We start from the raw sequence: 27,481 nt of genomic DNA, 5'->3' as shown, positions 1-27,481 counted from the left end.
TGTAATAATCTTTGTGGTCCTGTTCTGGACTTGATCTCGTAAATGCACATATTTCTCACACTGGGGAGCTCAGCTGAACACAGTGATCCCCAAGTGCTCACCAGGGATGCAAAAGGGAAAGGACCAAATCCTGACACTTGCTGGCACTGCCTCACACAGCCCCGAGAGCCCACGGCCATCTCTGCTGCAAGGGTGCATTGCTGGCTCTTGTCCAACCTCATGTCTAGCAAGATCAACATGTCCTTCACCCCAGAGGTGCCTTCCAGCCATTCAGCCACCAACATCTACTGGTGCCGGAGGTTTTTCCAGTCCTGGTACAGGACTTTTTCCCTTTTTTTGAACCTGATGGGATTCCTGTAGATCAGGAATGTCGAAGTCCCTTTGAATGGCAGCACATTCATATAATGTATCAACTACTTCTCCTGGTTTTGTACTGTCTGCAGACCTGTTGAGTGTGTGCTCTGCCATCATCCAAATCATTAACACAGATGCTAAGCAGGATTGGATCCAGTATTGACCCTTGGAGTGCACCACCAGCGACTGGCCTCCACCTGGACTTTGTGCAACCTATCACAACACTTTGAGCCCAGCACTGCAGCCAGTTTTCAGTCCACCCCACTGTCCAGTTACCTATCCCACACGTCACCAGTTTGCCCATGAGGATGCTATGGCAGATAGCACTGAAAGCCTTACTAAAGTCAAGATAAACAACAGTCACCGCTCTTCCCTTGTGCACCAAGCCAGTCCCTCTCTTCACAGAAGGCTACCAGCTTGGTGAAACCTGATTTCCCCTTTGTAAATCCACATGGAACACTCCCAAGCACGTTGTGACACTGGCTAGCTCCCTCCACACTCATGGGTGGATCCCGCCAGGTCCCATGCGCCTTTATTTGTCCAATTTGTTTACATGTGCCCTAAACTGATTCTTCTCCACTGAGGACAAGTCTTCTTTGCTTCAGGCTTTCCTTCTGGTCTCTTGGAGTCAGGGATTGCTAAAGGCTGGACTTAGCAGTAAAGACCAAGGCGAAGAAGACATTGAGTATCTTGGCCTTTTCCATGACCTGTGTTACCACATCTCCCATCCCTTTCAGCAGCACCTCTTTCCTAGTCTGCCTGTACCTACAGAAGCCTTTCCTGCTGCTCTTTGTCACCCTCACGAGATTCAACTCCACAGGGGCTTTGGCTTTCCTTTCTTCGCCATGATGTCACTTCCATCAATCCATCCTCTAATCCTGACCAGCTCTTTGCCCCCCTTCAGGCAGGGCTCCATGCATTCCCATTGCTCTAACATACAAAAGGGACTCCTCCCTCCTTGCCATCCCAGCCTGTCCTAACCACATCCTATCCCACCACGTCTGTGATACCAAATCAGATTGCGCCCCTGTAACTGAACACAGCTCCTCCTTTTACACTGCATTTTTTTATGTGCCAGCACTTCAGAGAGGAGATGATTTCCCAACTATCTGCCAGCTGTTTAATTTATTATATGCTTTGAAGAGAATAATTTCTATGACACTATTGTATTTTTCATTTTCAGTGACTTGAGTTTTACTAGAAAGTAGTCAAGTTTGTTTACACATCTCTAACAAAGACCATTAAAGCAGTTCAGTACAACTTTACTGGAAGTTAAGTATCACTTCTGCTTTCTTCAAGAATAATAATGATTTTCCACAACACGCACAGCTTGTCAGTTTCTAAGAATAACTACCTTAATTTTTCAAACAATTATAGTACCCTGTGCAACAATGTTGTAGCACCTGCTGAAATGCCATGCCCTGTAACAGGTACAAAACATCTGCACTGCTGTTAGGTATTACTGTTATTATGTTATGCCGTAACTATGCTAGCACATTACTTCACTAAAAGAATTTCTAGAGGCACCTTAAATTAAAAATCACATTTTTCACTGGAAAATGTACTATGTTCAGCACTTTATACACAAGACTCAGCATAACACATCACTAGGGAAACTTTAATGAGAAAAACCAAGATGGGAATAAAATTTACAAATTAAAAATCACATGCAGAGTTAGGTAAACTTGAAGTTATTTGGGATTGGAGTTGGATGGTTGGATTTTTTTCCTTAAATTAATTGCATCAGCACCAGCTCCTTCAGGGCACTACAATCAGCAGCTAAGCTTGTTGCCTCAAATAATATTTTAGCTGTAAGGCTGCAAAGCCTGGGTAGGGGAGCTATAAATAGGAAGCAGGCAAATCCAGAAACTACTATGGCATCAACAGTTACACGGAAGCAGAAGTGTAACATAACTTGGTACGAGAGCACCACTGTGAAGCCAGATCAGCACGGCAGATTAGCATGGAAACCTAGATCTGAACTGTTGAGCCAAACCAGCACCTCACACAAAGAGCAAATCAGAGCTGTAACATAATAGATGGCAATGCACTGCTTTTAGAACATATCACTGGTGCCCCCCTCCTTTTTTTCTAATTAAAAAAAAAAAACCAACAACCTCTCAGGCTTCAAACAAGTTCTTGTTGCAAACGCAAGCTGAACACAGTATAAAAATAGTCTGCTGCAGTGATTCATCTGCGTTATTCCACAGAGCTCAGCTCAATTACACCAGCGTCTGGTCACAACTGCAGTGAATGAATGCTTTGCTGCAGAGTAATCTGCCCTTCAAGTGGCCCTTCAGAGAGCAGAAATGAGCAGCAGTGATTAGCTGCTAAGTTCCTAAGTGGAGTAAGGCTGCTTTCAAATTGATTTGTGAAGACTTGCTAACTTGGCAGCAGTGCAACCCATTGAAGCTACAATTAGCAGCAGGTGCAGGAGGAAATGATATGGCTCAAGTGTATCTGTTCACAGGGACAAAGTTGGGTGCTGGCAAGGCCAAGATGCACAGGGAACAACTTGTCTCAGTACAAATACTGGCTCTCTCTGCATCATCACAAAAAGCTGTATTCTGAACGCTGGGTGCATGACAGGTATGTAGTAACCTCCCCGATTTCTAGCTCATGATCAAGAAGAGTAGTTTCTCAGTTTCACAGTACTGTACAAAAACTGAGACTTCATGTTACTCTGAATTACTCATGAGCACTCTCATCACCTGAGCAACATGGCCATTGGCTTTTTTAAAATCTTTCAAAACACCAACCTTTAACAACACAGTGGTGAACCACCGGCTGCACATCACAGAGCAGGGGAGTTCTTCTAAAGCACATTAAGCTCTTAACAACACAGGCACAACTGTGTAGAGATCACATTTTGCAGCATTCATTTTAGGTCAGTGGCACAAATAGTTTCAATCTGAGAGCCCTGCACACCCCTGTGAAAACACATATGCAAGGGTTGTGTAACAACACATCTCTGGTGGTATGACTGGAATGAAAAGGAAGATGATGACTCCTTATGGAAAACAGATTAATAAGGTAGATAACCAGGGAAATTCAGGTATCTCAAACAGAAGAAAAGGAGGACACGGTAATGGGACAACCCCACTACTTCCACAATTATCTTGCAGAGAGCACAAAGCCTCCCTTGCTGCAGAGATGTAAGCCTGGCCAAATTTGGTGCCAATGGTTCATATCAATTTTGTGTAATCTGAAATATCTGAGTTACTGTAATACTTCCTTGAATAATCCTCCAAAAACCCCACAAACAGCCCTGTTCTACTATCCTGTCTTTTTTCTTATCCCTCGTATTACTAGTGCCATACTCTCCCACTAGCTCCAGTTCTCATTAAAGCATTCCAGAAGGCAGTAAGGACTAAAATTAGCAGAAAATTACACAAGCAAAATAAAGCAAGATAGCTTTTATCCTCTTAGTAAAATTCAGTTTACTGAAGAGTCTGAAGAATTCAAACATAATTTGAATTCTTACAATTCAGAAACAATTCTGGCAGATTATTTCAGAGCTTCTCTGCACCCCCAACTATCCTGCCTAATTTATTCATGAAGTAAAAATTGCAAATTTGCTCTTTTGCTAAAACTGTCCTTTAAATAGCTTTCTTGCTGCTCATCCCATTTTAATGTTTTTAAAGAGCAAACAGGTCTGATCATTATTCTTCACTTTACTAGCTAAAAAAATTAAACCTTTCATAGTTCTCTCTGGTGTAACAGATTCTCCTTTTGTCTCATCCTTCTATTACCGTCTTCTGTACCTGCAGTCGCTGGAGTTTATCTTTCCCCATGAGGGTGACCAAATGTTATAATATTCAAGGGAAAATCTGAACAGTGTCTTAGTGCTCCTACTTCCCTATTCTTGCCAGGGATCACTCCTGTGTTACACCCAAGGACCCCAGAAGCTCTGTAGTCATGTATCCCAACAAGACTGTTGGGTCCTTCACCCTGAGCTCTGTGTAAGCTCAGTAAAAATTTGACAGGTTTACCTTGATTTTTAAAAGCCATCTTTGAAGGTTAAACTATATTACTCTTATTACCTCATTCACATTATTCTTCCCTAGCACACCATGGAACAGATGGAAGACACTGTTAGCAGATGCGCATCTTTTTGGAGACCTTTCTCCCTCCTTCCATTTCTAGAGTACAAGTGTTTGCATCCTCTCTTTTAATGAAGAACTGCTTTTCTATGAGTTTTCTCCCTCATTCCTGAAAGGATCTTTGAACAATAAGCTATCAGAAACTTGGTTTTTATCTATTGTTAAATTCATTCTTTTCCAATCCAACATGTAATTCAGTCATAATCACCTATACAAGAGAAATAACAGCAAAAACTGGAAAAGCTAAAGCTACATCACAGTTTTGAGAGAGAAAATAAGCTAGAACAAAGAAAAAGTTTTACAAAGTACTAATGTCACATTTTCCCTGAATTCTGTGCATAATGCACTAACCTACAAGTTGCCGAAAATACGTCATGTCTTGCATGACTCTTCTGCTTGAGAAATACTGCTCACATTTTCACTTTAACACCTTAAACTTTCAGAATTACTGTAGCTTTGGCTTAGATGACCTCCTGAGGGTCTTTCCAACCTGAATTACCACACAAATTTGTCTTATTTCCCCCCTTTTATTTACATATTGTTAAATTCTATTCTTTCTGCATTTTCACTTGCCATCTAACTTCCTAATCAACTATTTAGCGATGAATTCTGTGAAGTCACAACATTGCCAGGCTGGGAAAAGTTACAACTAATGAAAAGTTACAACTAATGAAAATCAGCTTTGCCAGACTAATTACTTCAAAAAATAGAAAAGTTTCTGAGCACACTCAGAACCAGTCTTTTCCCCTAACTTGCATGTTTGCGAGCTTTCCCCACCCAAGCTTCCCACCTCTGCCCTCCACCCCAAAAGACAAATGCTCTATGCAAATGGACAGTAAAGCTTTCTCCCACTAGCAAACTAATTCAGTCCAAATCTGTAACACAATCAGCAGTATCAGCTCTTTTCCTGCAGTCTTATGACAACTATTACATTAATGTATGTGCAAGGTTTCCATTATAGCAATATTTTCTTTTTCCAATGTTATTTTAAGGATCTGCTGAGCAAAGAGAGCACAGTAAAAGAGCGCAGTAAAATAACACTGTTAAAACTACTGTACATAACTCTAAGACCAGAACAGCTTAACTTTCAAGACTGAATGACAACCCTCACAACTTGCTCCCTCTTGCACAGCCACACTACGACAATCCATGCTCTGAACAGCATGCACTCTAAAAAGATAAATCAGCAAGGGTGAGAGGAAGGGTGAGACATGCCAAGAGATAAACTTCAATAAAATATCTGGCCAAATGCAAAGACAGTCTAATTCCAGTATAGTGAGTTATCTGCTGGACAACCCAATGATTCATTTTAAACTCTGACAGTATGAGCTGATACCCAGGCTTTAGGTGTCAGCACTTTTATCTGTTCTCAAAAACACAGCTCAGCAAGAGAGTCTGACGTTCAACCCAGTTTTAAAGAAGGTAATAAATAAGTATTTTCAAAAGCATTATGGAACAACCATGTTGCAGATTTACTGCTCTTAAAGGAGTACAGATATCTGGGAAGACACTGGGATGGCTTTTACAAGCAGGTACACTTACACATGTCAGGTGTTATATATTTGCATTTCAGCATAACCTCCCTCACTGGACAGTGTTTCAACATCCTTCCCACCTTACCAACCACAACCACAGAAAATGACCAAATAGGATGCTTGTAAACAAACCTTGGATTTGAACTTCATGATCTTATACTTTGGTGAAATGCTGTCATTAAATTCCTTGAAAACACTCATTATAGTCACCGGAGTCTCCGTCTCTTTACCAGTAGATAGGTCAATTTCCTCAAAAACAGAAGTCAAGTTTAACAAATTAACAAAAAATGCCAGCAGACATTACCAGTGAGTTGAATTTTGCTTTGCTATTATGAATCATGTATCTCTTTGTTAATGAAAAACTACAATACAATCAGCCAAAACCCCCCAAATTTAGAAAACGGTATTTGAAACAGAATGTTTAAAAAGCACTAAGTTTTCTAATAATGCTTCAAGACTACTTTATTTGCTAAACAGCAAGTCTAAAGGTAACAATTTGTCTGCAGTTGCTGGCTGTGGCCAGGGGAAGCCACAACACTCTACTCTGCATCTCACGAGTGATATATTGCATACACATTGTTTTTAACTTTACCACCTCCATCAGACAACACTGGCTTCAACAGTTCCCATAAACACACTGCTAGAACTCATAACCTGCCATAAGCAGAATGAAAGGTACTTATGTTTGACTTGCTTAAAAGTCATACTTACTGTTTCACGTGGCAGTAGATAAACAGTTCTCTCAATATTTTTCACTGTCACACAACAGCTGACATAGGTGTTTGCAGATTCAATCCAAACTTTGCCAAACAAAAATACCACACCTAAGGAAAAAGGGTAAAGAATTCAGTATGTGATTCTTAATCATTCTTATTGTTGCTTAAAGCAGCTTATAATGCATTCTTGCAGAGAAACACAACCATTTCTGGTTTAGGTCCTTGAACAACAAATCTTTCTGATGCATCAGCACATTCTGAATTGTTTTAAACACCAGCTTTACAAAGAGACACCTGTATCACTTTTCATGTCTCTACCTCCATTGCTATAGTAACACCTGATCTGTAAAATTCAAAATGGCATCACACAGCCAGTCTCAAAATTCTGTTCTGATTTCCTTTCTACCTACAGTAGTTTGATAATCCCTGGGGAGAGGGAGGAAGGAGAGAGATGTCAGTGAAAGCTGAAAATTATCAGAATGCCTGTGCTGCCAATCAATCCTGTAACATGTTATCTACAATTTCTCATTCTTCAGCCAGACCAGCACATTAACTCCTCTTCCCTGCACTTCAGTACAATGGACCAAGACTGCACTACCAATAAAACCTATAGAAATACATTCTGAAGACAACAACTAGAAGCTGATCAGCGGTAAAAAGTTTTCAAGTGACTATTTTTAAGAAATGAGGACATCAAAAGATGTATGACATCGCAAGAAATCCTGGATGCCAAGACAGCAGTTATAACCAAGGGAGACACTGAGAAACCTTATACAGAGCAAGACTAGTGGCAATTAACTTCATTGTGGACCATGTCATCATTGTACATGCATGTCTTTGAGCCCAGAGAACTTGGCATTAGCAGAAAATGCTGCAAACTGCAAACCAAATGATGCCAAACTTTAAAATAACATAGTATGGAGCCACCTGCCTTTCACATACAGTTTATGAATTACAAGTACAAAAAATGTTCAAGTACAACTCAGAAATCTGGCTTCACCAAGTTCCATTCAAACTCCAAATAATTTAGAATTTATTTACATAGGAGACACTCTTCCTACAGTACACTACTACTGATGAAATCAGAAATATCAGCAGTGAGACTGTCTCAGAAACAGTGTTTCATGCATAGAAAATTTTGGAACCTGCATTTCTCCCTGGCCTGACAATGCACAAACAAGTCCTTGGTTAAGAGTCATAATTTATCTTTGCCATGAGATCTATCAGACATAAAGGCACCTTTTCCACTCCATTAGATCAAAGATAAATCAGTGAAGATGCACTAAGATGGATGACAAAGTTAAAGTGACAGGCTATGAAAAGTCATTTTCTGAGTGCTTGGAATAGATGTGAACAAGACTACTTTTGTCAAGGATAGAGAATGCTGAGGTTTTGAAGATGATGAGACAAGGATACAAGATTCAGCTGAACAAAGTATCTTAAGAAATTTTAATACAGAGGCAATCTTGAAGATTTAGATAGTTTGAATAGAAGTATCTAGAAAGAGCTAAAATTGCAGATTTAAGTGACAGGGAAGATGAAGTTCTTGTTCCCAGCAATCTTTTCTTTTTGGTAAGGGATAAAAAAAAAAAAAAGCTCAGACAGGTTTGTATCATACAGAAAGATAAAACTATGAGAGAGACCACAAAATAGTAATTGGTTGCTTGAAGGCTGGCAATATCAAGAGCATGGAGTAGTTAACTTGTCAGAGAGGTGCATATGAGCAGGTGAGGTACAAAGAAGGATACATGATCCAGGATAAAAAGCTGCCTGGATTGCAAAGACAAACTTCAATCAACTCTAGCATGGACAAATAAGTGGTCTTAATATCCAGATTTCACAGAATCAAAGTAATTTAGAATGGAAGGAACCTTTTGAGATCACCCAGTTGAACACTGACACACGCATTACCACCCACACACACAGTAAAAGCAGTGCTAATGTCAAAGAGTTTGATTCAGAGACATTTCATGTAAAACCAAAAAAACAGAAGAAATATCGGGCCCTATGCTCTGCAAGCCTGACTATGGAAAGAAAAAATAGGAGTAAAGCTTATAAATCAAACTCTGTGAGAAGAAAGATCATGCTACCAATGAACCAAAAGGTAAGCAAAGTCAAGACACACGGAAAATGTCTTGCAGAGGGGAAAAAATGGGCAGGTTTTATTCGTTATTTCTTTAAAATGTTAATAGGATTACAATTCTCAAGTTCTCTGCCTAAGACCATAAAGGGAGTTATGAAAAGTAAGCCTCCAAAAATCATTAAGTTTGAAAGAGTCTTATGATTATGGTATAGTATTTACTCTTCAGGCAATGCATTTGACATCACAGCAAATGAGGCATAAACAAAGATCATGAACATGTTAAACAAAAAGCAGTATCAAAATTTTCCCTTCTACATTACTAATTGAAAACAGGTGCAGTCTTTATTATTCAATCCTGAAAAAGTCATAATGAGAAAAGAACACTCCTTGCATGCGAGGAACAGAAATCCTTTCATAATTATGTTCCATTCAGCAACCACTGACTTACAAGACAAAAAAAAAAGGAAAAATAACAATAGTGGGATCTTTAAAAGTAGCAATTTTATATTAAAGCCATTGATTTCATCAAGATATCTATGATTATTACCACTCCCATCACCAAGCTCTTCAGCCCAGCACAGTCTTATATTTAAGTTTGGCATCCCAACTCACAACAAAAGGTGTTAACAAAGAAAAGTATCTGACTCAATGCTTGCAACATCAACCCAAAAAAACCTTCAACAACATATGGAAGAACCTTCTGGTAAACCTACATGAGGTGCAAATTAGAAACCCAAGATCCTGAAGCTGCTGATGAAATGAGGGGACAGATGGGAAGCGCTTAGAACAGATGTGAATACAGATTCTTTTGTCAGAGCTCAGATCAGAATGATGCAGTTTTGAAGACAATGAGAGCTAGGATTCACAGGTCAACTGCACAGAGTATCTCAGCAATGTTACTCCAAAGACAATCTTCAAGACTTAGGTAGTTTGAATCAGGGGATATAGAGCTTGTACTTTTCAGGCCACCTTACTCCCTTGACAGACATACCTTTCCTCTGTATAAAATCATGCAACTGCTATTGTACAGGTTTCCTATTAATCCACCTGAATTTTAAGTTACATTTCCAGAAACATTTCCATTGTTGCACCACTGAGCAAGAAATTAACACATTCAGCTTGCTCCTGCAGTGTATACATTTTTAAGAAGGCCAATGGGTCACCAATACAGGAGAGCTGGTAGCTCGCTTTTACCTCCTTGCTACCATATTAGGCCAAGAAATTACATTCTTACTTTTCCCAGTCATAGTGTCCTGCTCTGAGGACAGAGGTGCAGAAAAACAAGAGATGAAGGTACAAGTTAGAGAGCACAGAGACACAGGGTATCTAGATGGAATCTAGGCAAGTTCTGAAAATCCCAGTTAAATAAAAAGAATCAGAATGGCATTTTCTGCCTTTAACTGAACAGTTACCTGGCTGACTGTACTGATCTTCATAAGCATCCAGCCAATAAAATCTTAAGACTTGTTCATCATTTTCCCCATTCACAAGTGGAAGGAGATTGGGGTCTAGCTGAACTTCTGCTGCTACTAGATCAGCTTCATCCTCATCAATTCTGTCCCAACAAGAGATACCTGGGAGAGAACAACTTCTGCAGGTTTTGCAGAAGAAGAAAGAAATAAGTAAAATTGTGCCTTTGCCATAATCACCATTTTGCTTTTTTTTCAGTCTTATATTCTCACACCGTTTGTTACACTTTCCACTACCAAGCAACATTCCCAACAGTTGGGTTTCCTCAGGTTTCTCCTGAAAAGCAGAAGAGAGTGGCAAAGGCAGAAACCCACAAACAAGTATGGTTCTCTATACACCACACACAGGCTTTAAAAATCAGTCACCTGGTATTTCAGCCTTGGTCATTCATAAGGAATATATCCATCCATCTGTAGAAGTTGCTCAGTGGGAACAACAGATTATTTCAACAAAACTGTTTTGTTGAAAAGCCATTAAATATTTAGGTCTTTCTCATAATTCAAATATTTTAGAGTTTGAAATAATTTGTTATGGAAACATGACTCAAGATTTTCCAAACAATTTAAAAAAACAAACAGGAAAAAAACCACCTCTTTTCCTATTTCCAAAGATGTGGCTGTTCACCATTACTTTTAGCAACAATACTCTTACCTACAACTAATAATATGATACTATGATATTATGTTTGCTTAGAATAAGCATCGTTAGCAATTCCTCATTTTTGCTTAGTGGCATCGAAGTTCACTGTTCAACACCCACACTGAGTCCCCTCAATGTACTGAAATACATATTGTCACGTGCTAAATCCCAAAAACATCAAATATTTCCCAATTAAGTAACTATCAGCATGTTATCATTCTGCATGTCACTACAAAAAAAAAAACATTGCACAGCATTATCATCATTCTGTCTGCATCACAATTATCCTTTTGGCAAAGACAAATATGAAAATAAATCTAAGGTTTATGGATACTGAAAGCCTTCTTGGTGGAAGAAAAAAAAAGAAGAAAAAGAGATTCTTACAAGGCAGATGTCTCTTTTTTCTCTGATTCCAGCTGCTCTGTCTCTTTCTTTTCAATTCTGTTGTCTCTTTTCAAGTTTTCAGCTGTCTCAGGTATAGCTTCCACATGCTCTGCTTCCATAGGTTCATCAAAGTCCTCCTCATCAAAATCCATCATCCCCTGATCATCATCTGCAAGTCCTGCAGACAGAAATAAAAGCTTGAATCGTTAAAATGACACACTGTATACTACAGCAGGATGCATAGATAACATATTATAAACATGAACATAATATACAGTATTAACACACAAACAAAATACCCCATTTAAGCTATCTAAGCATCTAGGTAGTATAAATTAAGAAGGTTTTTAACACTAATATGCTGTATGTAAAGAGTTTCCAGAACTGGGTTTTGATTTCTTTTTGATACCTTCAGTAGCTTTCTCTCCTACTGTCTTCACTATTCTCTCATTTTCTGTAGGTTTTTCCACATACTTGGTATCCTCATTTTCAGAGACTCTGACAGATTTTGCTGTGCAATTGGGATGTTTAGGATGACATGAAGCTGGAGGAAGGGTTTCCTTTCTGAGATGAGCAGGAGCTTTCTTTGATATAGGGGTGATTACCTGAAAAACATTTCAGCCATCAAATTAAAAAAAAAATCACCCAACTCATAAGAGCAAAAAAAGAATAAAAAAAACCTTTGCATTTCCTATTTACAGAACTACTAACCAGGGCTGGATGAAAAGTTCCACATATTTTTTAGCATGGTAACTAAAACTCCTCAAGAGTAAACTTTAAACTCTACTAAATCATTTCTGCTGTGATATGTGTCTACTAGAATTTTTAAAACCAGTTTACTACATGTCATGGCTGGCATTCAATTAAATTCTGATACAATAAGCACAAAGTTTGTTTTTCTGGATACCACTATGGCAGCAACTACAGAACCTCTTTTTAAGGAAGATGTGGTATCAAGTGGCCTTCACTATGACCAACAACAGGTCTCCACATCCATTTAATTCTCTAACATCTCCAATTGCTCCTCCTAGGGCCACAGAAGTCATCACTTGAATGGCCAGTCTGGGAATTAATTTCCTTCTCAATGTTTCCTACAAAAGTGACCACTGTTTTGCACCATGAAGACAAAGATCCTCTCTCACTAGATGTCCCCTTTTGTTTTTCTCCAGTTGCTTCTAGGTTCAAACACAACTGCTAAGATGAGAAGCACTGCTGATTATTTGCAACATAAGAGTTGATATTACCATTACACAAGGTTTCACAAATCAGATATATCTACATGACTGCATTTTCCCTCTACAGACTGTTACCAAGTATCTCATTGGATTCCAGTTATAAAGTCCTTCTCATTCACCTGAACTCCTAACAAAATGCCAGCCTTCCACCCTTAACAGCTCATCCCTCCTTTCCCTCCAAAATCTTCCACTAGGGCAAACTTCTATCTACAGCTTCAATTTTACATTTGTTTTACATTTCTGCAGAAGATTAGTTTCTTATCCTTTCCCACACACACAAATACTCCTGGCTTATTTCACCTCACATACTCCTCTCTGTGCCACAAGGGTGATTTCTACTCTGGAAAAGAGACAAAGCAGAAGCTCACCTTCATGTGATGGATCTAACATGATATATGTATTATTACTACACTAAAAATACAAAACTAATTGTATTCTGTCTATGTATTAACATGAAAGGGGATGTGGAAAAATGCATGAAGCTACACTGTAACATTGCTAAGGAAGCTAATGGGAATGTTAATTTCTAGAAGCAGAAACAAAAGTCAACAGTATTCAAATCCAAATACTTATTGAGATTTTTTTTTTCCTCTTTACCTTGGAAGTTTGGGACTGCACAGAGAAAGGATTCAGTGGTACTCCAGCAGATCTTTTCCTCTTCAGCATTATAATTGGTGGTGGACTTAGTTGAACTGTCTGAATATTGAAAGAAAAAACAAAGTGACAAAATGAAGAGGTGGTTTTTTAGCATTTTTTTTTGCCTTGGTTAGTAACAATTTTCTATTAAAGAGGGACACTGGAATTTCTCATTAACCAAGAAAACACACTTCCTGATATAAAACTTAAGTCATGTAAAAAGAGTAAGTTATCTGAGCAATCAATCCATTAAGACAGGCACTATATTTTTTTGGTAAACAGCCTGAGAAAAACTGCCATCAACAAGTGAAACAGTTTCCAAACAGTGGGAGTTTCCATAGCTAATTGTGCCTTTAACACACAAGTACCAGAATAACTTGTGGTATGTTTTTTACCTCTGCTGAAGCAGTACCACTGGGCATACACTCCTAAAGAAAGGTAGAAGTGCTCTTTCAGCACTGTTACACTAAAGGAAAACACATTTTAACCAATTTACATATACAGATATCTATCAAGAGCTAACAACAAAAGAAATTTTAGAAAACAATCAAAACACAAAAAAATCAAAACATAACTACTATTTAAGTAAATAGAAGCCATAGTATAATTATGAGCATTACTTTCCTTATTCAATATTCCACAAATTTGACAGCATTAAAATGCATTTGCCTAATGTTCTGAGGGTTTGGTAGCCTGATATAACTCACAGTCAGATGTCACAAGGAGGGTTAAAATAACAAGAGCATAAAACCAAGAGAACTTTACATTGGGACATCCTATACCCTTTATTGCTCTGATTAACCTTATTATAATACAACATATTTCACCTCAGTATCTCACCACTACAGCAGTTTTGTGGTTTACATGTGAGCAATCCTTTTGGTTTTAAGAGATCCTGCTGAAGGGGCATTAAGGCACTGAAAGATCATTAACGATGAGGAACTGCCTCATTTGAGACAGTCCAAACCGCGTCATAGCAGCCATCCTGCACTCCTGACTCAAAGGAAGTGTTAATCTGGTTCTCTGCAGCAAATCGTGGCAGGCAGGAGGCAGACAGACGTTCAGGCTACATCATCTGCTGAAACAGTCCTCCCTCAGCTCCTCTCATGAACCCAAACACAACAGATGGAAATATCCTACAGTGCACTGGCTGAAGCCTGGTGACACAGATGTACGGTGCACATGATTCAGATAAAGCTGAGTTTTGCTTCACTCCAAGCTGACTAAAACCTAGAAGGCTGCATTAGCACAGGCTCTACATCACCTTAATATAAACCATCTCTAATCACGTCATAGTGGTTTTGCCTTATTAAGCCAATACAGTCATGCAACTTCCGCATATGTGGAATATACCAAGCAGATGTGCTATGGACAAAACCAGTCTCAGATCTTCTGGTCTTACAAAGAACTGTATTTTCCTGATAAGTTCCATGGCAAAAAAAAAGAACCAATTAAGGTGTTTCCAGCAGATTTCATTACTATACTTACTTCAGCATTAAGATCTTGAAGAATATCCCCTAGTAAATCATCCTTCGACAGGTCCACAGTTTTCTGCAAGGTAAGATTAGCCAAACAGTTCTCAGTTACATGTGCAAACCTAATCGGGAGACCAGCAGCAAATGACTAAACAGTTTCCACACAACTTTTTCAGAAATGCTGCATACACAGGAGATCGTAATAGATGTTCATGTCTTACTAGGCACAAGAAACTGAAATGAGCCCTTGGCTTATTCCACTCCCACTAAAACACTTTAAACAAGTCAGAAACATTTAAATTCAAAAATGTAAAAACTTACATCTGTGTTTTTCTTCCCAGCACTGGCTATAAACATAGACTTGATTGTGTTTGGCTTTGACACCACAGATTTTTTCATGTTCTTTCTATCAACCGTAGATGTTCTGCCACCTTTTCCTACAGAAAAAAAAAATAAATTGTGAATTTTACATCAGAAAAGCTCAATGTTTAAGGGTCCAGTTATTAGCAGGAAGAGACAGCCAAAGTAGTCCACTTCTTCCACCTTTACACTGCTGGCTGAAATGAAGCCTGATCATCTTCAGCTTTTTAAGAGCTGTCATGCACACACAAAAAATAGCAAAACCCTATCAGCACCCTATCTTTCCTAGTCACATCAGAGATGCTCTTACTCAAGTGCATACTCCAGGAAAAGGACCAAGATACTTTACATGGAAGCATCTCCTGGAAAAAAAAAAAAAAAGAATGTCCACATGTTTGGCACTAGGCTTGGATTCTCAACATCAGATTCAGTTTCTCAGTTTTCCACCAGCCTCATAAAACTTGGGAAAATCATGTGATCCCAGATTCTTTAAAGCATGCAGGTGTTTAGTGGCCAAGAGAGACCACACATCTCTTAGGCATTGGCTTTGAAAACCAAGCCCACTCCTAGATGCATTTGTTCTAGAAGTAAATAGATATTCCACAGAAGACTGTAAGCAGAATTGCCCCAATAGTGTTGAAGTAGTTAACAATGATTTGACCTCAATTTGTGAACCTTCATCTTCTGCATCATGGGGTCTGAACAAAATCCACAGCCAGACAATGACAGAGCTTCAAGTAACATGTCATTTGGCCACATTCACCACATGCTGATGTCAAGAAGTTGCCCATTTTAGGTATTACTTAAAAGTCCCTGGAAGACATTCCACAGTTCATGTTCAACTTACCTTTCTTATTGGAACTGAGAGCATCATCATCCAGATCTTCATCAAAGATTTCTCTTCCATCTTCTACGTAACCTATCCCATCTACAGAAAAACAAAGAGTTGAAAACTTACAGTTTAAATTCTGTCTTCTGATACTCCTAAATAATTTTTCACATACTTAAACACTTTTGCCCCTCTAATATAGAGCAAAAGTTACAAATGCTAAAGTGTTAAAAACCACAGCACTCCCAGCAGTATCTTCTACTAGACTAAATATACTGTTATGTGTTTAATTAGAAATTATCAATTACAGTATTTTTTGGTAAAATTATAACACTGATAACTGGAAATAAAATTTCAAGAACAGGTCTTCGTTGAAAAATATTTTCATTACCATCCCAATACACTACAATGAGAACAATGCAAAGATTAATTCTAATAAGATTGCTTTTTTCTTGTCCCCTAAAAAAATTTTTAAGAATGTACTAACTATAACTTACTTCAAATCATGTACATTGAGTTATAACACCATAACCAAAGTAACTCCCTAAATGAATCTTAACTTACCATCATCAACAATCCAGTCATCATCCTGACGGTCTCTGACCATCTTGGAGTATTCATCCTCATCTATTTCATCATAAACACCTGTGAACTCCTCAACCTACAGTTAAGGTATACTGAGGATTAACAGTTTCCATACCATTAATTATTAACACAGATCATCAGAACACAAAGGTTCCCAAGAAATGCACGGTTTCCTACAGTGCTACATGGTTCACAACTAGTAAGCACAGTTATTAAGTTTCTTTTTTGGCACTGATAAAAGACAAATTATCAATTTTTAAAATTATCACACCATACTGAAACTCAAAATCTACTGAAACACTGGCAGGGATTTCATTTGAAACTGACTTCCTTTATTGCTCATTTCATATTTTCAAAACAAAACTTAAAAATAATAAAAATCCAAGCAAGGACCTTGGCTCTACTCTTAAACACCAAGCTGAGCTCAGTGAAAAGGAAGGTTATTTGATGTACCCAAGCATGATGCTGAAGATGCTTTTCTGTGCCTCAGAGAAAATTTGCATGTTAATGATCCACGGTCTTCAGGTTTCTTTACATGTATCCACCTCAATGTGGAAGTCACATTTCCTGTCAGCATCACAATTAGACAGTAGCAATGTTACACTGCCAGATTTCAGTTCTACCAGTTAAATACTTAAATTTTGGTCTCTTTCTGGAAATACAGCACACCAATATTAATGGATTTCAGCCATGTAAAGCTCTAAAATTAATTTAAAGTTTAAAATAATTTGAAGTTAAAAAAAGTACTTCCTATCATAACATTAATTATGCAATTAAATTTTAAAAATTGGTCCTTCCTTACGGCATAGTTCTCAAGCAGTGGCAACACGTTTGACCTGCAGTCAATAAAACTGGTTTAGTTTTGAAAACAGAAAGAACAAATAAATTATACCAGAAAGCAGCAAAACAACTACAGCTACATTCTGAAAAACATACACCACTGAAAACACAAAAGCTGATCTGAAAGGCTTATTTTGTTTCCTGTAACTTTTACATATCTATAAACAATGGTTAAGCCTCTCAGCTCACATTTACTTTTCATGAGGAAGAAAAGATGAGGAATTTTCACCTCATATTTTAATTTTTCACCAGCTTTGGCTTTTTTCAGACGTTCAAGTGCTTCTTGCTGGCCTCTTCTATTCTTCCTCTCACGTCTAGAACGTGATGCTGCAAAACTTCCAGACTCATGCATAGCTGCAATTAATTAAAAAGAAGAGAATTAAGTCTAGTAATGAGCTGCTGTTATCTTTAGTACTTAGTATTCAGTGATGCATTAATAGATGACTACAGTTTCACTTAAAATCAAGATAAAGACCTACTAGTCTAAAAGCACACAGTCATGGATGGCTCTTAATAAGCCAACTCTGGAATTATACTGAAGGCGTGGCCTGACAAGTAAGGAGATCAAAAAAGACTTCACGTCAACTCATATTCAGCACAAAGCTACCACCTGTTTCCAAAGAACCTCTCAAACCTCATCAACCATTATCTGAGAAGGATCCCCCCATTCCTTTCTTGGGAACTTCCAGCTCCTTTTATTTTGCATGTCTCCATGACAACTCAGCAATAGACAGACTTAAGAGAAGGCCTACACTGCTACAAGGCAGTAATGGGTTTTTAGGTGGTTTCACAATGTTTAATAGTGCAGCCAGATTGAGACGAACTAGTAACTTCTTGACAGCATAGGACTGACACCCCATTTCCTCCTATACTTCCTTCCCTTAAAAACGCTCCCCACAGCAGGGCGCTCTCCACTTCTCCCGACCTTTCTCCCTGTCTTGATGGGCGGGGGGACCATTTATCTGACCACAGAGAACGAGTGGTCCCAATCCAAATTATAGCAGCAAACAAACAGCCTAGGGACGAGACCGCGGGGTTTGTGTGAGGAGCTAAACACCCCGTGGTGACCAAGGCTGGCCAGGTGTCCAGAGGAGCAGGACAGTCCCCTCCCGGTGGCAGCAGGAGATCGAACTGTGAGCAGAGCTGCACCCAGGCACTGTGGCTGAGACAAGTACAGGTTTGTATTGCTACAGGCTGAGCTAAAAGAGGGGTATTTACACTGTGTGGTACCCCATATGAGAGAACTGCGAAGATGTCACAGTCCGGGTGCGTTTATTTTCTGCCAAATCTTTGCGTTTGCTGTCAGAAAGCACGCTGCTCTGAGACCAATGTGTTTGCACCACCCGCGCCCGCCGCTGCCCCCGCCGGGAATCGCCAGCGCGGCCCTCGGTGGCGATCCTGGGACAGCCCCCTCATCCTAGGGGGATGCTCCGCCGGCGCGGGGCAGCGGGGCCGGGGGGCGGTGCGGGGCCGTGCGGCCCGTGTCCCCCGCATCGGGTGTAACACCTCTCCCCCGCTCCCCTCCGCGCCTGCCGGGAGAGGGTCCCCCCGTTCGGGCAGGGCAGGTACGGCCCCGCCGAGCCCTCCCCAGGGCGGGGGGACGCGGGACCCTCCCGGAGCGGTGCCACCGCCACCACCGCGACCGCCCGCCGCGCACGCGCATTCCCGCGCCCGGCGCGCGCCCGCCCGCCCTCCCCGCCGCCAGCACCGCTGCGCTCGCCGTCCCCCGCCTGGCACCGAAACGCCGCCGGCAGCGGCCGCCGCGGAGAGGGAGGGCAAGGAGGGAGAGGGGCCCGGGCCGCCCCCGGGTCTCACCGTCCCGGCCCTCGGCGCCGCTCTCGGCCATGACGCTCGCGCCAAAGGCTCCCGAAAGTGGCGCGAGACGGGAGCCCCGCGCGCCGCCGCCGGGGCCGCAGCCAATCAGCGGGGGCGGGGGCGGGGCCGGCGGGGCCGCCCCGGGGCGCGGGAAGAGAAGGGGAGGGAAGGGGAGGGCGCGCGCGGCCATGGGAGGGGGTTCGGTTCGGGCGCCTCGGCCACGCCCGGTGACCGGAGCGGGAGGGGAGCTCCAGGCCAGGCGGAGCCGCTTCCTGGGCGAGGCCTGCGCCGCCGGGCCGCGGCCGAGGCCTGGGCCGGGCCCGCGCCCGCCGCTGGAGCCGCGGCTTTGCGGGCGCTCGTTGGTCCCAAGGGCCCGAGAGGGCGGGGAGGGCATAGCTGATCCCATCCCGCGAGTTGCGTTTGAGGGATCTGAGCAGGGCCCCACATGCTGCAGGGGCCCATAGCCCGTACTTGGTTCGGTGCCGCAGCTGGGGCAAAGCCATGTTCAAATGCCGTGTCATAAATAGTGATGTATAAATACCATGTATAAAACCATGTATAAATGCAGCACCTGAGCTGGGAGGAGGCGGTGGTTGATGCCAGTTGCCTAAAAGTTGGAGTCAGACTGCAGTGTGAGGGTCAAGGAGCACCTGCAACATCATCAGCGGTAGATCAATCCCCGTTGGGAGAAACCGGCATTTCCCACACGATTTCCATGGAGAGGTAACCACTGAAGCTCCAACAGTGATCATGACAGATGAGGATCCATAAGAACCGTGGTTTCGTTTTTACATATTTAAAGTAGACATTATACTCTGTCGTAAGTTTCAGGAACTTCAGTAAATTACTCCTTAGTCTGCTCAGAGAGAGGTTGTTGGTCAGTTTAGTCACAAAATATGGGGGGTTATATATGTATATAAAATATATCACATATGTGAAATATATATATATGAACTTTATATATTATATGTAGTTTTATATACATGAATATGTAGTTACATATAACTATATATAGTTACATTATAATGGATGCCTCCTATTTCCCAAATCCCTTGTCCTTTTTTTTTTTAATCTTCTTTACTAGACATGAAAAAAAAAATAGTTCCAGACTGGATTTCTTGAGAGGCCAAGTCTGTGGAGGGCCCTGAGAAAAAATCCATTAGAGCTTTGCCCTTGCATACCCCTGACTTTGTCAGGGTGGGGAGGTGGAGTATGTTCTGTTCATTTGGGTGCTGCAGAGATACCTTCACTTGCATTTATCAAGAGTATTACACATCAGCCTTCAGCTGAGGAGCAAGAACTGTGTCCAGAAAAGGAAATATTTCAGTTTCAAGTATAGATGGAGAAGTTTTTTAAGTCCTCAGTTAAGACAACTGAAGCTTTACGATTCCTCTCCTCTAAAAGGGCATAGATCAGTCTGCCTGTGCATGTACAAACCCAGGGAAACTGGTGAGGTTTGTGCTGTTTCACCACAGATTAACCTCAATCTTTTGTCCAAAACCATCACTGTTGGCCAGCCATTACCCAAAAATCCTGCCATCTCCATTTGCAGAATGTTGTGGAGAAGCACTTATTGCTCATGAAAATCTGCAGGCCCTGACTCCAGCTTCTTAAAAAGGCAGGTGGCACCACAGGACTCTGTCCTTAAGCTGATATGCTGTTGCAGAAGTGTGAACTAGTATTATTTGGCCTGAGTATACTGATTGTTTTCTACTCTCTAGAAGAGAAGATTTATGTGGTTCTGAAACTGAAAATTATTTTCCTTCTCCACAAGGACTTCTTTGCATTGGTAAGAGAGAAGTAAAAAAACCCACCAATCCTCTTTACATACCCAGTTCCTAGTACAACACTATCCCACTGTGGGACCTAGTCTTACATGGAAGCAGAAGAACCACCCCATGAACTGTGGCAGCTCCCTGATGCCAAAGAGGATGGATACCCTGACAGCCAGAATGCCCATTCCCAGACAGAATGAGACCCCCCTCTCTCACTAGCTGGTTATTAGGCCAACTTAACTGTAGCAAACCCACACACTGACAGCTACAGGAAGAATGCCTGTCTGATCTGCCATCCTGGTTTCCGCTTGGATAGAGTTAATTTTCTTCCTAGTAAGTGGTACAGGGCTGTGTTTTGGATTTAGGATGAGAATAATGCTGATAACACACTGATGTTTTGGTTGTTGCTGAGCAGTGTTTACGCTAAGTCAAGGACTTTTCAGCTTCTCACCCCAACCCACCAGAGAGGAGGTTGGGGGGCACAAGAAGCTGGGAGGGGACACAGCCAGGACAGCTGACTTCAGCTAGCCAAGAGGATATTCCATACCATATGGCATCATGCCCAGTATATAAATTAGGGGGAAAGCTGTCCAGAGGCCACTACTCAGGAACTGGCTGGGCATCAGTCAACAGGTGGTGAGCAATTGTGCTGTGCATCACTTGTTTTGTATATTCTAATTAATGTTATTCTTGTTTTCCCTTCCTTTTCTGTCCTATTAAACTGTCTTTATCTCAACCCTCATATTTTACGTTTTTTTCCCCCAATTCTCTCCCAGATCACACTTGGGGGATGGGTGGCTGTGTGGTGGTTGATTACCTGCCAGGTTAAACCATGACACCTACAGACAGCCTCTCATTCAGTGCAGTGTGCCACTCTCTGGTTTAATTCTTTTTTTAAACACGTGCACAAAACAAGATCACATCACCAAGCATGATGTGAGATTCAAATTCACAAGTTACTAAATTTTTTTAAGCTACAATAGAGAAACATTTATAAAATAGCAATATCATTAAATTCTTCAGTTTGAGTAAAAATAGAGTGCTACTGCACTTCACACATACCTAGCTTTCACATGCTTTGGATTTTTTAATTGATTGGATTTTATTCCTTTTGATTAAAATTAAATACTGCTCTTTGTCAGCTGTCATGTGAACAGTGGCATGTTTGTCATTCAGGTGATGCCGTGATTTGAGCGGGTACACAGTGATACAGTTAATTTCCCCAGCTGAAGTTGTTGCCATAGCTCCACTGCGGGACAGCGCAGATCAAACAAAAGACTTTTTCATGGATGCGAGTTCAATCCTGACATTCATCCCTGGCCATAACAAGAACGCATCTGTTTCCCACAGCAAAGCATAACAAGCATATTTAAATCCTGCAGGGGGGAAAAAGAGGGGGGGGAGTAAGGGATGGGCTTACTTTTGAGGGAGAAAAACAGCCCAGCAAGGTTTGGGACTTCCTCTGCTAAACGTCTTTATCACAGCAGATTACTTTGAGCTGATCTTTAACCTCCCTTGGGACATTCATACAAGAACAACTTGGCATGACCTTTGCTCAATTCTCTTTTTAAGTGCAAGAAGCAGGAATTCTGCTGTGCAGTTCAGAGCCACCAAGGTTCTCTCAAGGCAAGTGTGATAGCTGCAGAGAAAAGTGCAAGAGAAGCACAGTAATGAAGATGGTAGGCAGCCAAAAACACGGCACAGAAGAGGAAGCTCGGGAAACTCCCAGATTTCAACAAAAGGTGACAAATATGTATTTTCCGTTTTGGTTATTAATAGAAAATACTGTATCCTCATTGCAAGAATTCCAAGGTAATATAAAAAGTAGTATATATTAACATGGCAAAGCACAAATGGACTATAGTATGAAAACTAAGTTAAATGGACAAAATAATTGCTGTATTGAGAAGTTTTGTCTTCCTTTTTATGTCTAGGGCGTGCTTGATATGCTACAAAGGCAAGAGGACAAAGAGTTAAAACTTTCAGGTTCAGACATTACACATTAAGCTTCTGGTTGGGTTTGTTTGGGTTTGTTTTTTTTTTGATGATGTAAAAAATCTGATTAAACTAAGAGTAGTTCTATAAAAACAGTGCCAGTAAATGACGGATTATAGCGAGGTAGCAAATTCACCTGTACTATGTCTACCTCAAAATGCCTGAACATTATCATATTGTTGTTAAGTACAGATTGTCTTTGTGGAGAACTGTGTATGTGTGTGCATACTACTCAGGATATGAGTGTGTATGTTTCCTACAAACCCAGAGTATTCCATTATCTTACTTTTAATCCTTATGTTGGTCTGAATTAATGCATGTTATCACTAAATTAACTAAAGGTTTTTACATCTAATGTGATGCAGCTCTGACCACTTCAGCAACTGCTTACTAAACTGTGCTATTCATGTGGCATTTCAACGTGAATTACTTAACTGTTTGGAGGACTAAACTCCTAGAGGAGCACATATTTCATAAATTAAATTTTTTTTTTAAATCTCAAGTTATCATTTTAACAAGAGATTTTTGTTTTCAAAACATGTAGTTAACTGATAGAAGTATGAAGAAATAGATGCTTCTCCATTTGTTTATCAATAAAGATGATGCAGACATTTATGTTAAGAGGGTAGATTCTTTCCTTACCAGGCTTGTTCACTGCACAGCTCTTTTTAATTTCCTACCTGAATTACCTGCTAACACCAGGATGAAGAGAATAAAGTCGTTATTGGGATGTTAAGGCTCTGAAATACAAACATGAAATAGAAACTAGAATACACACTAACAACTTCCATTATGACAGAAAAGAAGGTCTATGAAATGAACATCCAGAGATACTTTTTTTTCGTTCTTAAATGAACACAATTCAATTCTGATTGCAGTTAAATTACAGCAAATCCTAGTAACTCCACCAGAATTGGTGGAATTACACTAACTGGAACAGAGAGCAGAATCTCATCACCTGCTTGCCTAATACAATATTCCTATTCAAGCCTGGAAGAAAAGTACTAAATATTATAATGTACATTAAATAGGGAAGACAAGTGAGAGCAAACTCACAGAAAATGAGCCCTCACATAATTATAATGTCTAAGAATTAAGTCTGATGCCAGTGGTATTCAAGATCATACAGTTATTGCCACAGCATGGAAGTCTCTGTTTTAACTACTTTCAGCGCTCTCTCTTTACAATTGCACAAAAATGAACAATTAATGTATAAGCAGAACATTATTGCAGAGAGGCTGTTACATTTCAAGACCTGGCTGAAGATCAAATGTGCTTCCATGGGTGAATACTCTCAGTGTTCACCATTTCACATCCCTTTGGCAAAAAGGAGGGCAGCATCCTTAGGTCCAGATCCAGGGACAGGTTCTTCAGGGAGAAGGTGCGAGTGGTGAAGCTTAAATAGATCCCCTGAGCCCATGGGCAGAGGGTGTGGGGTAGAGCCCCCAGATGAGGCTTCTCAGGGCCTTCAAGGTCTTTTAGTGCCCCCAGGGTCCTGACACATATGAAGTAACTTGTATCCATAACCAAATTTGCCCAATTTTCATGAATACAGAAAACAGCACATCACCATTGGGATCACCTCCAAACAAATATTAAATCTCTCCTCTCAATCATGAAAGTTCTTGCATATTTCAAATAAAAAGCCCCAGAATACCTGCAGGGCATTATTAACATATTTTCCAGAAACAGCTGCATTATGCATTATTCTATAACCACTCAGTGGGTAGAAGATGCTTTTCTTCAAAACATGTCAGATCAAAGGTTTCAAAGGTGGCAAAGTTATATGCAAAAGAGGTAAGATCTTAGGGTCAAACATTCTGAATAACTGGTAAAAGCTAAACTAGCTAGCAGGTAATAATTTTACAGTGCATAAGTAGGTGTTTTATTTTAAATAAAGTGTGTGTCTTTACCCAGATAATAAAATCCTCCAGTTATTAAGTTTCTGGTACCTAAAATATTAAACAGGAAGCCCCAGCAATCACTCGAATGTGGTTTACAGTATGATCTTTTTATGTTTTACTTGGCAGGTTTGCATTTGTAATAATATGAGGAAAGAGATGTGAAGGTACTTGCATGAAAAATTGACAAATGGAAAGATAAAGGTTGACAAGAAGTGTGAAGAGAAAAAAGTATTGGAGACTTGTAATACTGGAAAAGATAGTGTGACAGAATACTGATGATGAGTCCAAAAATTTGAAATTGAGCTGGCGGAAAGGGAAGGCACCAGATAGATTGAAAATGGATAGAAGTGAATGCAATACAAATATGTGCAAGAAAGGAAAGGCAGTCTTAGCTTTGTGTGGATTTAAGGGGATTGGAGTGTGTATCTGGAAAGCCAGAAATGGAAAAAGAGATAGGAAGGATAACAACATAGTTTAAATGTAAATAGGGAAGAGATTTTTCTTAAATTGTTTCATCTGTGACAATAGGAAGGAGGGCAGAGAACATGAATCCTTTAGACAAAGTTTATGCTGAGATATATACACTAGAGAGATCTGTAATATTCAGCACTATATTTCCTGACAGCACTAAAGTTGCAGAGGTAGTCCTGTGTTGGAACCACTCTGCAAGAAATTTCCAGAGAACCCAAAATAGAACAGGAAGGATAATGAGAAGATCTGTAGCATATGACCTATGAGAAATTGCAACTGGGGCAGTTTAGTCTGGAAAAGTCATGAGAGATGTGACAAAAATACCAACCTGCCTGCTGAATGTCAGCTCTCTACTCCAAATCCTCAAACTATTCTTTCAAAATTTTAACCACGCTAGTCATACAAAAAGCAGAGGAGACTACATCTGTTCCCTGTGTCCAGCAGAAAAAGCAAGCAAGGGCAGTAGTTTGCAGTAATGGAGGTTCAAGTCAGACATTCAGAAGAACTTTCTGATAAGAGTGAACAGTGTTAAGAATGGATTGATTAGATAGTTTGGGTTCTGGGAAGGGAATAACCAACAGAGGTTAGCTAATCCAAGGGTTAGCTAATCCAAGGGCTTCCCAACCTCTGAGCATCCATCAGGAAAGTCCTATTGCCAGACATCCCTCATCTTTCCATAACAACAATTACCCAATAATGAAAAGCTTGATTGTTAAAATTAGCAAGGACAATCTAATAAGAAACTAATAAAACTTAACGTTTCCCAAACCAAGTGACCATCTCTCTACTCTGGAAGAATAAAATAAAGACAGATACCCTCTTGGTCAAACCCAAACATAATCTCTTGCCATTTTCTTCAAAAGTGCTTATAAAAGCAGTTCATGAAAGAGCAACACAAAGAACCTACCCCAAAGTGCATAACCACACTTACTCAAAACAGTGCTGTAAAGCACAGATGAATGGCATCACCAAAAGCCACTAATTTCAAGAATTTGTGGAGTTCAGATGATTGACATATAAACTGTACCAGAATTAACATGACATTTTTAGTTATCTCTTACATAAAAATGGACTAATTTGATTCTATACAGGTATCCTGAGAAGATAGATTTTATTAAACATCACATCACTACTATGGAATTATGGAACGAACCAGATATAAGATCGTGTTGTGCCAAATCCCATGTTTTTACTTTTCATAATTTACAGACTGTCATTGCATATAAAAAAAACTTCCTGGATTGAATCTGTATATAGTTTTATAGGACTCTTTCATAAATAGTAATTTTTTTATTTATTATGGCAAAAAGCTGATAGTTTGTTAGCAGTATCAGTTCCACTGGATCGATGAACTGCAACTTAAAAATTAGACAGCATTACCTGGAAGCAGCAAAGCAACTGATGCTGGAGGTCGTGAAAACCTATTGGGTGTATTTTAATTCATACCTTTCATTCTCTCTCTTCTTTCCCCATCTACGCAAGTGGGAAAAAAATATCTACTATTGTGGGGTTTTAATCTCAGTCTAGAAATATGTGATTTAATTAATTGATCATCTCAGCAATAAGGTATCTTTATCTGCTCTTTTTGACTATTAATTGTAGCATGTCTAGAATTAGCATGACATAGGTTGATAGACAAATGGATACATACATACACAGATTCATGCATACATAGATACATACATAGAAACATAGTATTTTAAGTAATCTGCTTCAGACATAAACCATTCCTTCACCTTATAGTCTTGCAGTTGACCTTATAATAAAATCTTGCAGTTAAAACCTTCGGGATCCAAAATATATACATTGAAGCAAAATTCAGTTCATCTGTTAAATATTCAATAATTTATTCTAATATGTTTTCTGCAAATGTTTGTTTTTGAAGTCAAACACTATTTAAACCATACCAGTCTCTGGTTTTCCATAGTTCGTGATGACTTTTGAACAGATATTACGTGAGGCTTTGTTTCTCTTCATTATGACTCAGTTACAGGTCAGAAGACTTTTGCAGCCTCTCTCAGGTGAAGACCATTTTAAATACAACTTCTGCTGTGCTAACTAGTGCTTGAGATCCACTGAGGCACTTCAGACACTTGATGATATTCTCCAAGGGCTGCAATGCATTCCAGTCCCTGATTTCACAAAGGGCAGAGTATCTTTGCTTTAAAAAAGCAAAGTCCTTAGCTTGGACAGTTTTTACAGATTTAGACTGTTCAGTATTTACAGACTTCAATGTAGTAGTAAGATCATTGAACATCTATGAGCAACTAAGGCAAA

At 40.0% G+C, this 27,481-nt stretch overlaps 2 protein-coding genes across 6 annotated transcripts in view; one reads left to right on the top strand and one right to left on the bottom strand.

The window, feature by feature from the left end:
• POLA1 (DNA polymerase alpha 1, catalytic subunit) overlaps nt 1-19,149 on the bottom strand; it is a 195,300-nt gene extending 176,151 nt beyond the window's left edge. For 2 of the 3 annotated variants that reach the window (XM_017827154.1, XM_017827156.1), the window contains exons 1-12: nt 19,060-19,149; nt 17,474-17,598; nt 16,384-16,480; nt 15,838-15,918; nt 14,952-15,067; nt 14,644-14,706; nt 13,117-13,215; nt 11,694-11,889; nt 11,285-11,474; nt 10,204-10,382; nt 6,704-6,816; nt 6,125-6,241 (exon numbers count right to left, since the gene is read on the bottom strand). In XM_017827154.1, the coding sequence (XP_017682643.1) occupies nt 6,125-6,241; nt 6,704-6,816; nt 10,204-10,382; nt 11,285-11,474; nt 11,694-11,889; nt 13,117-13,215; nt 14,644-14,706; nt 14,952-15,067; nt 15,838-15,918; nt 16,384-16,480; nt 17,474-17,598; nt 19,060-19,090 (1,407 nt within the window). In that variant the 5' untranslated portion in view covers nt 19,091-19,149. The remainder of the gene's footprint in view (nt 1-6,124; nt 6,242-6,703; nt 6,817-10,203; nt 10,383-11,284; nt 11,475-11,693; nt 11,890-13,116; nt 13,216-14,643; nt 14,707-14,951; nt 15,068-15,837; nt 15,919-16,383; nt 16,481-17,473; nt 17,599-19,059) is intronic. The other variant, XM_017827155.1, reaches the window with a different exon arrangement.
• A 438-nt stretch (nt 19,150-19,587) lies between these two features.
• Nucleotides 19,588-27,481, top strand: part of PCYT1B (phosphate cytidylyltransferase 1, choline, beta) — a 40,840-nt gene continuing 32,946 nt past the window's right edge. Inside the window, exons 1-3 of one of the 3 annotated variants that reach the window (XM_017827126.1) lie at nt 19,588-19,782; nt 20,781-20,848; nt 22,407-22,576. In XM_017827126.1, coding sequence (XP_017682615.1) covers nt 19,622-19,782; nt 20,781-20,848; nt 22,407-22,576 — 399 coding nt within the window. In that variant the 5' untranslated portion in view covers nt 19,588-19,621. The remainder of the gene's footprint in view (nt 19,783-20,780; nt 20,849-22,406; nt 22,577-27,481) is intronic. The other 2 variants (XM_017827127.1, XM_017827125.1) reach the window with 2 other exon arrangements.

The sequence above is a fragment of the Lepidothrix coronata genome, unplaced genomic scaffold, assembly GCF_001604755.1.
Source record: "Lepidothrix coronata isolate B3197 unplaced genomic scaffold, Lepidothrix_coronata-1.0 Scaffold135, whole genome shotgun sequence".
Classification (NCBI taxonomy): Eukaryota; Metazoa; Chordata; class Aves; order Passeriformes; family Pipridae; genus Lepidothrix; species Lepidothrix coronata.
Note: the sequence above shows the minus strand (reverse complement) of the source record. Positions and strands in the feature narration are given on the sequence as shown.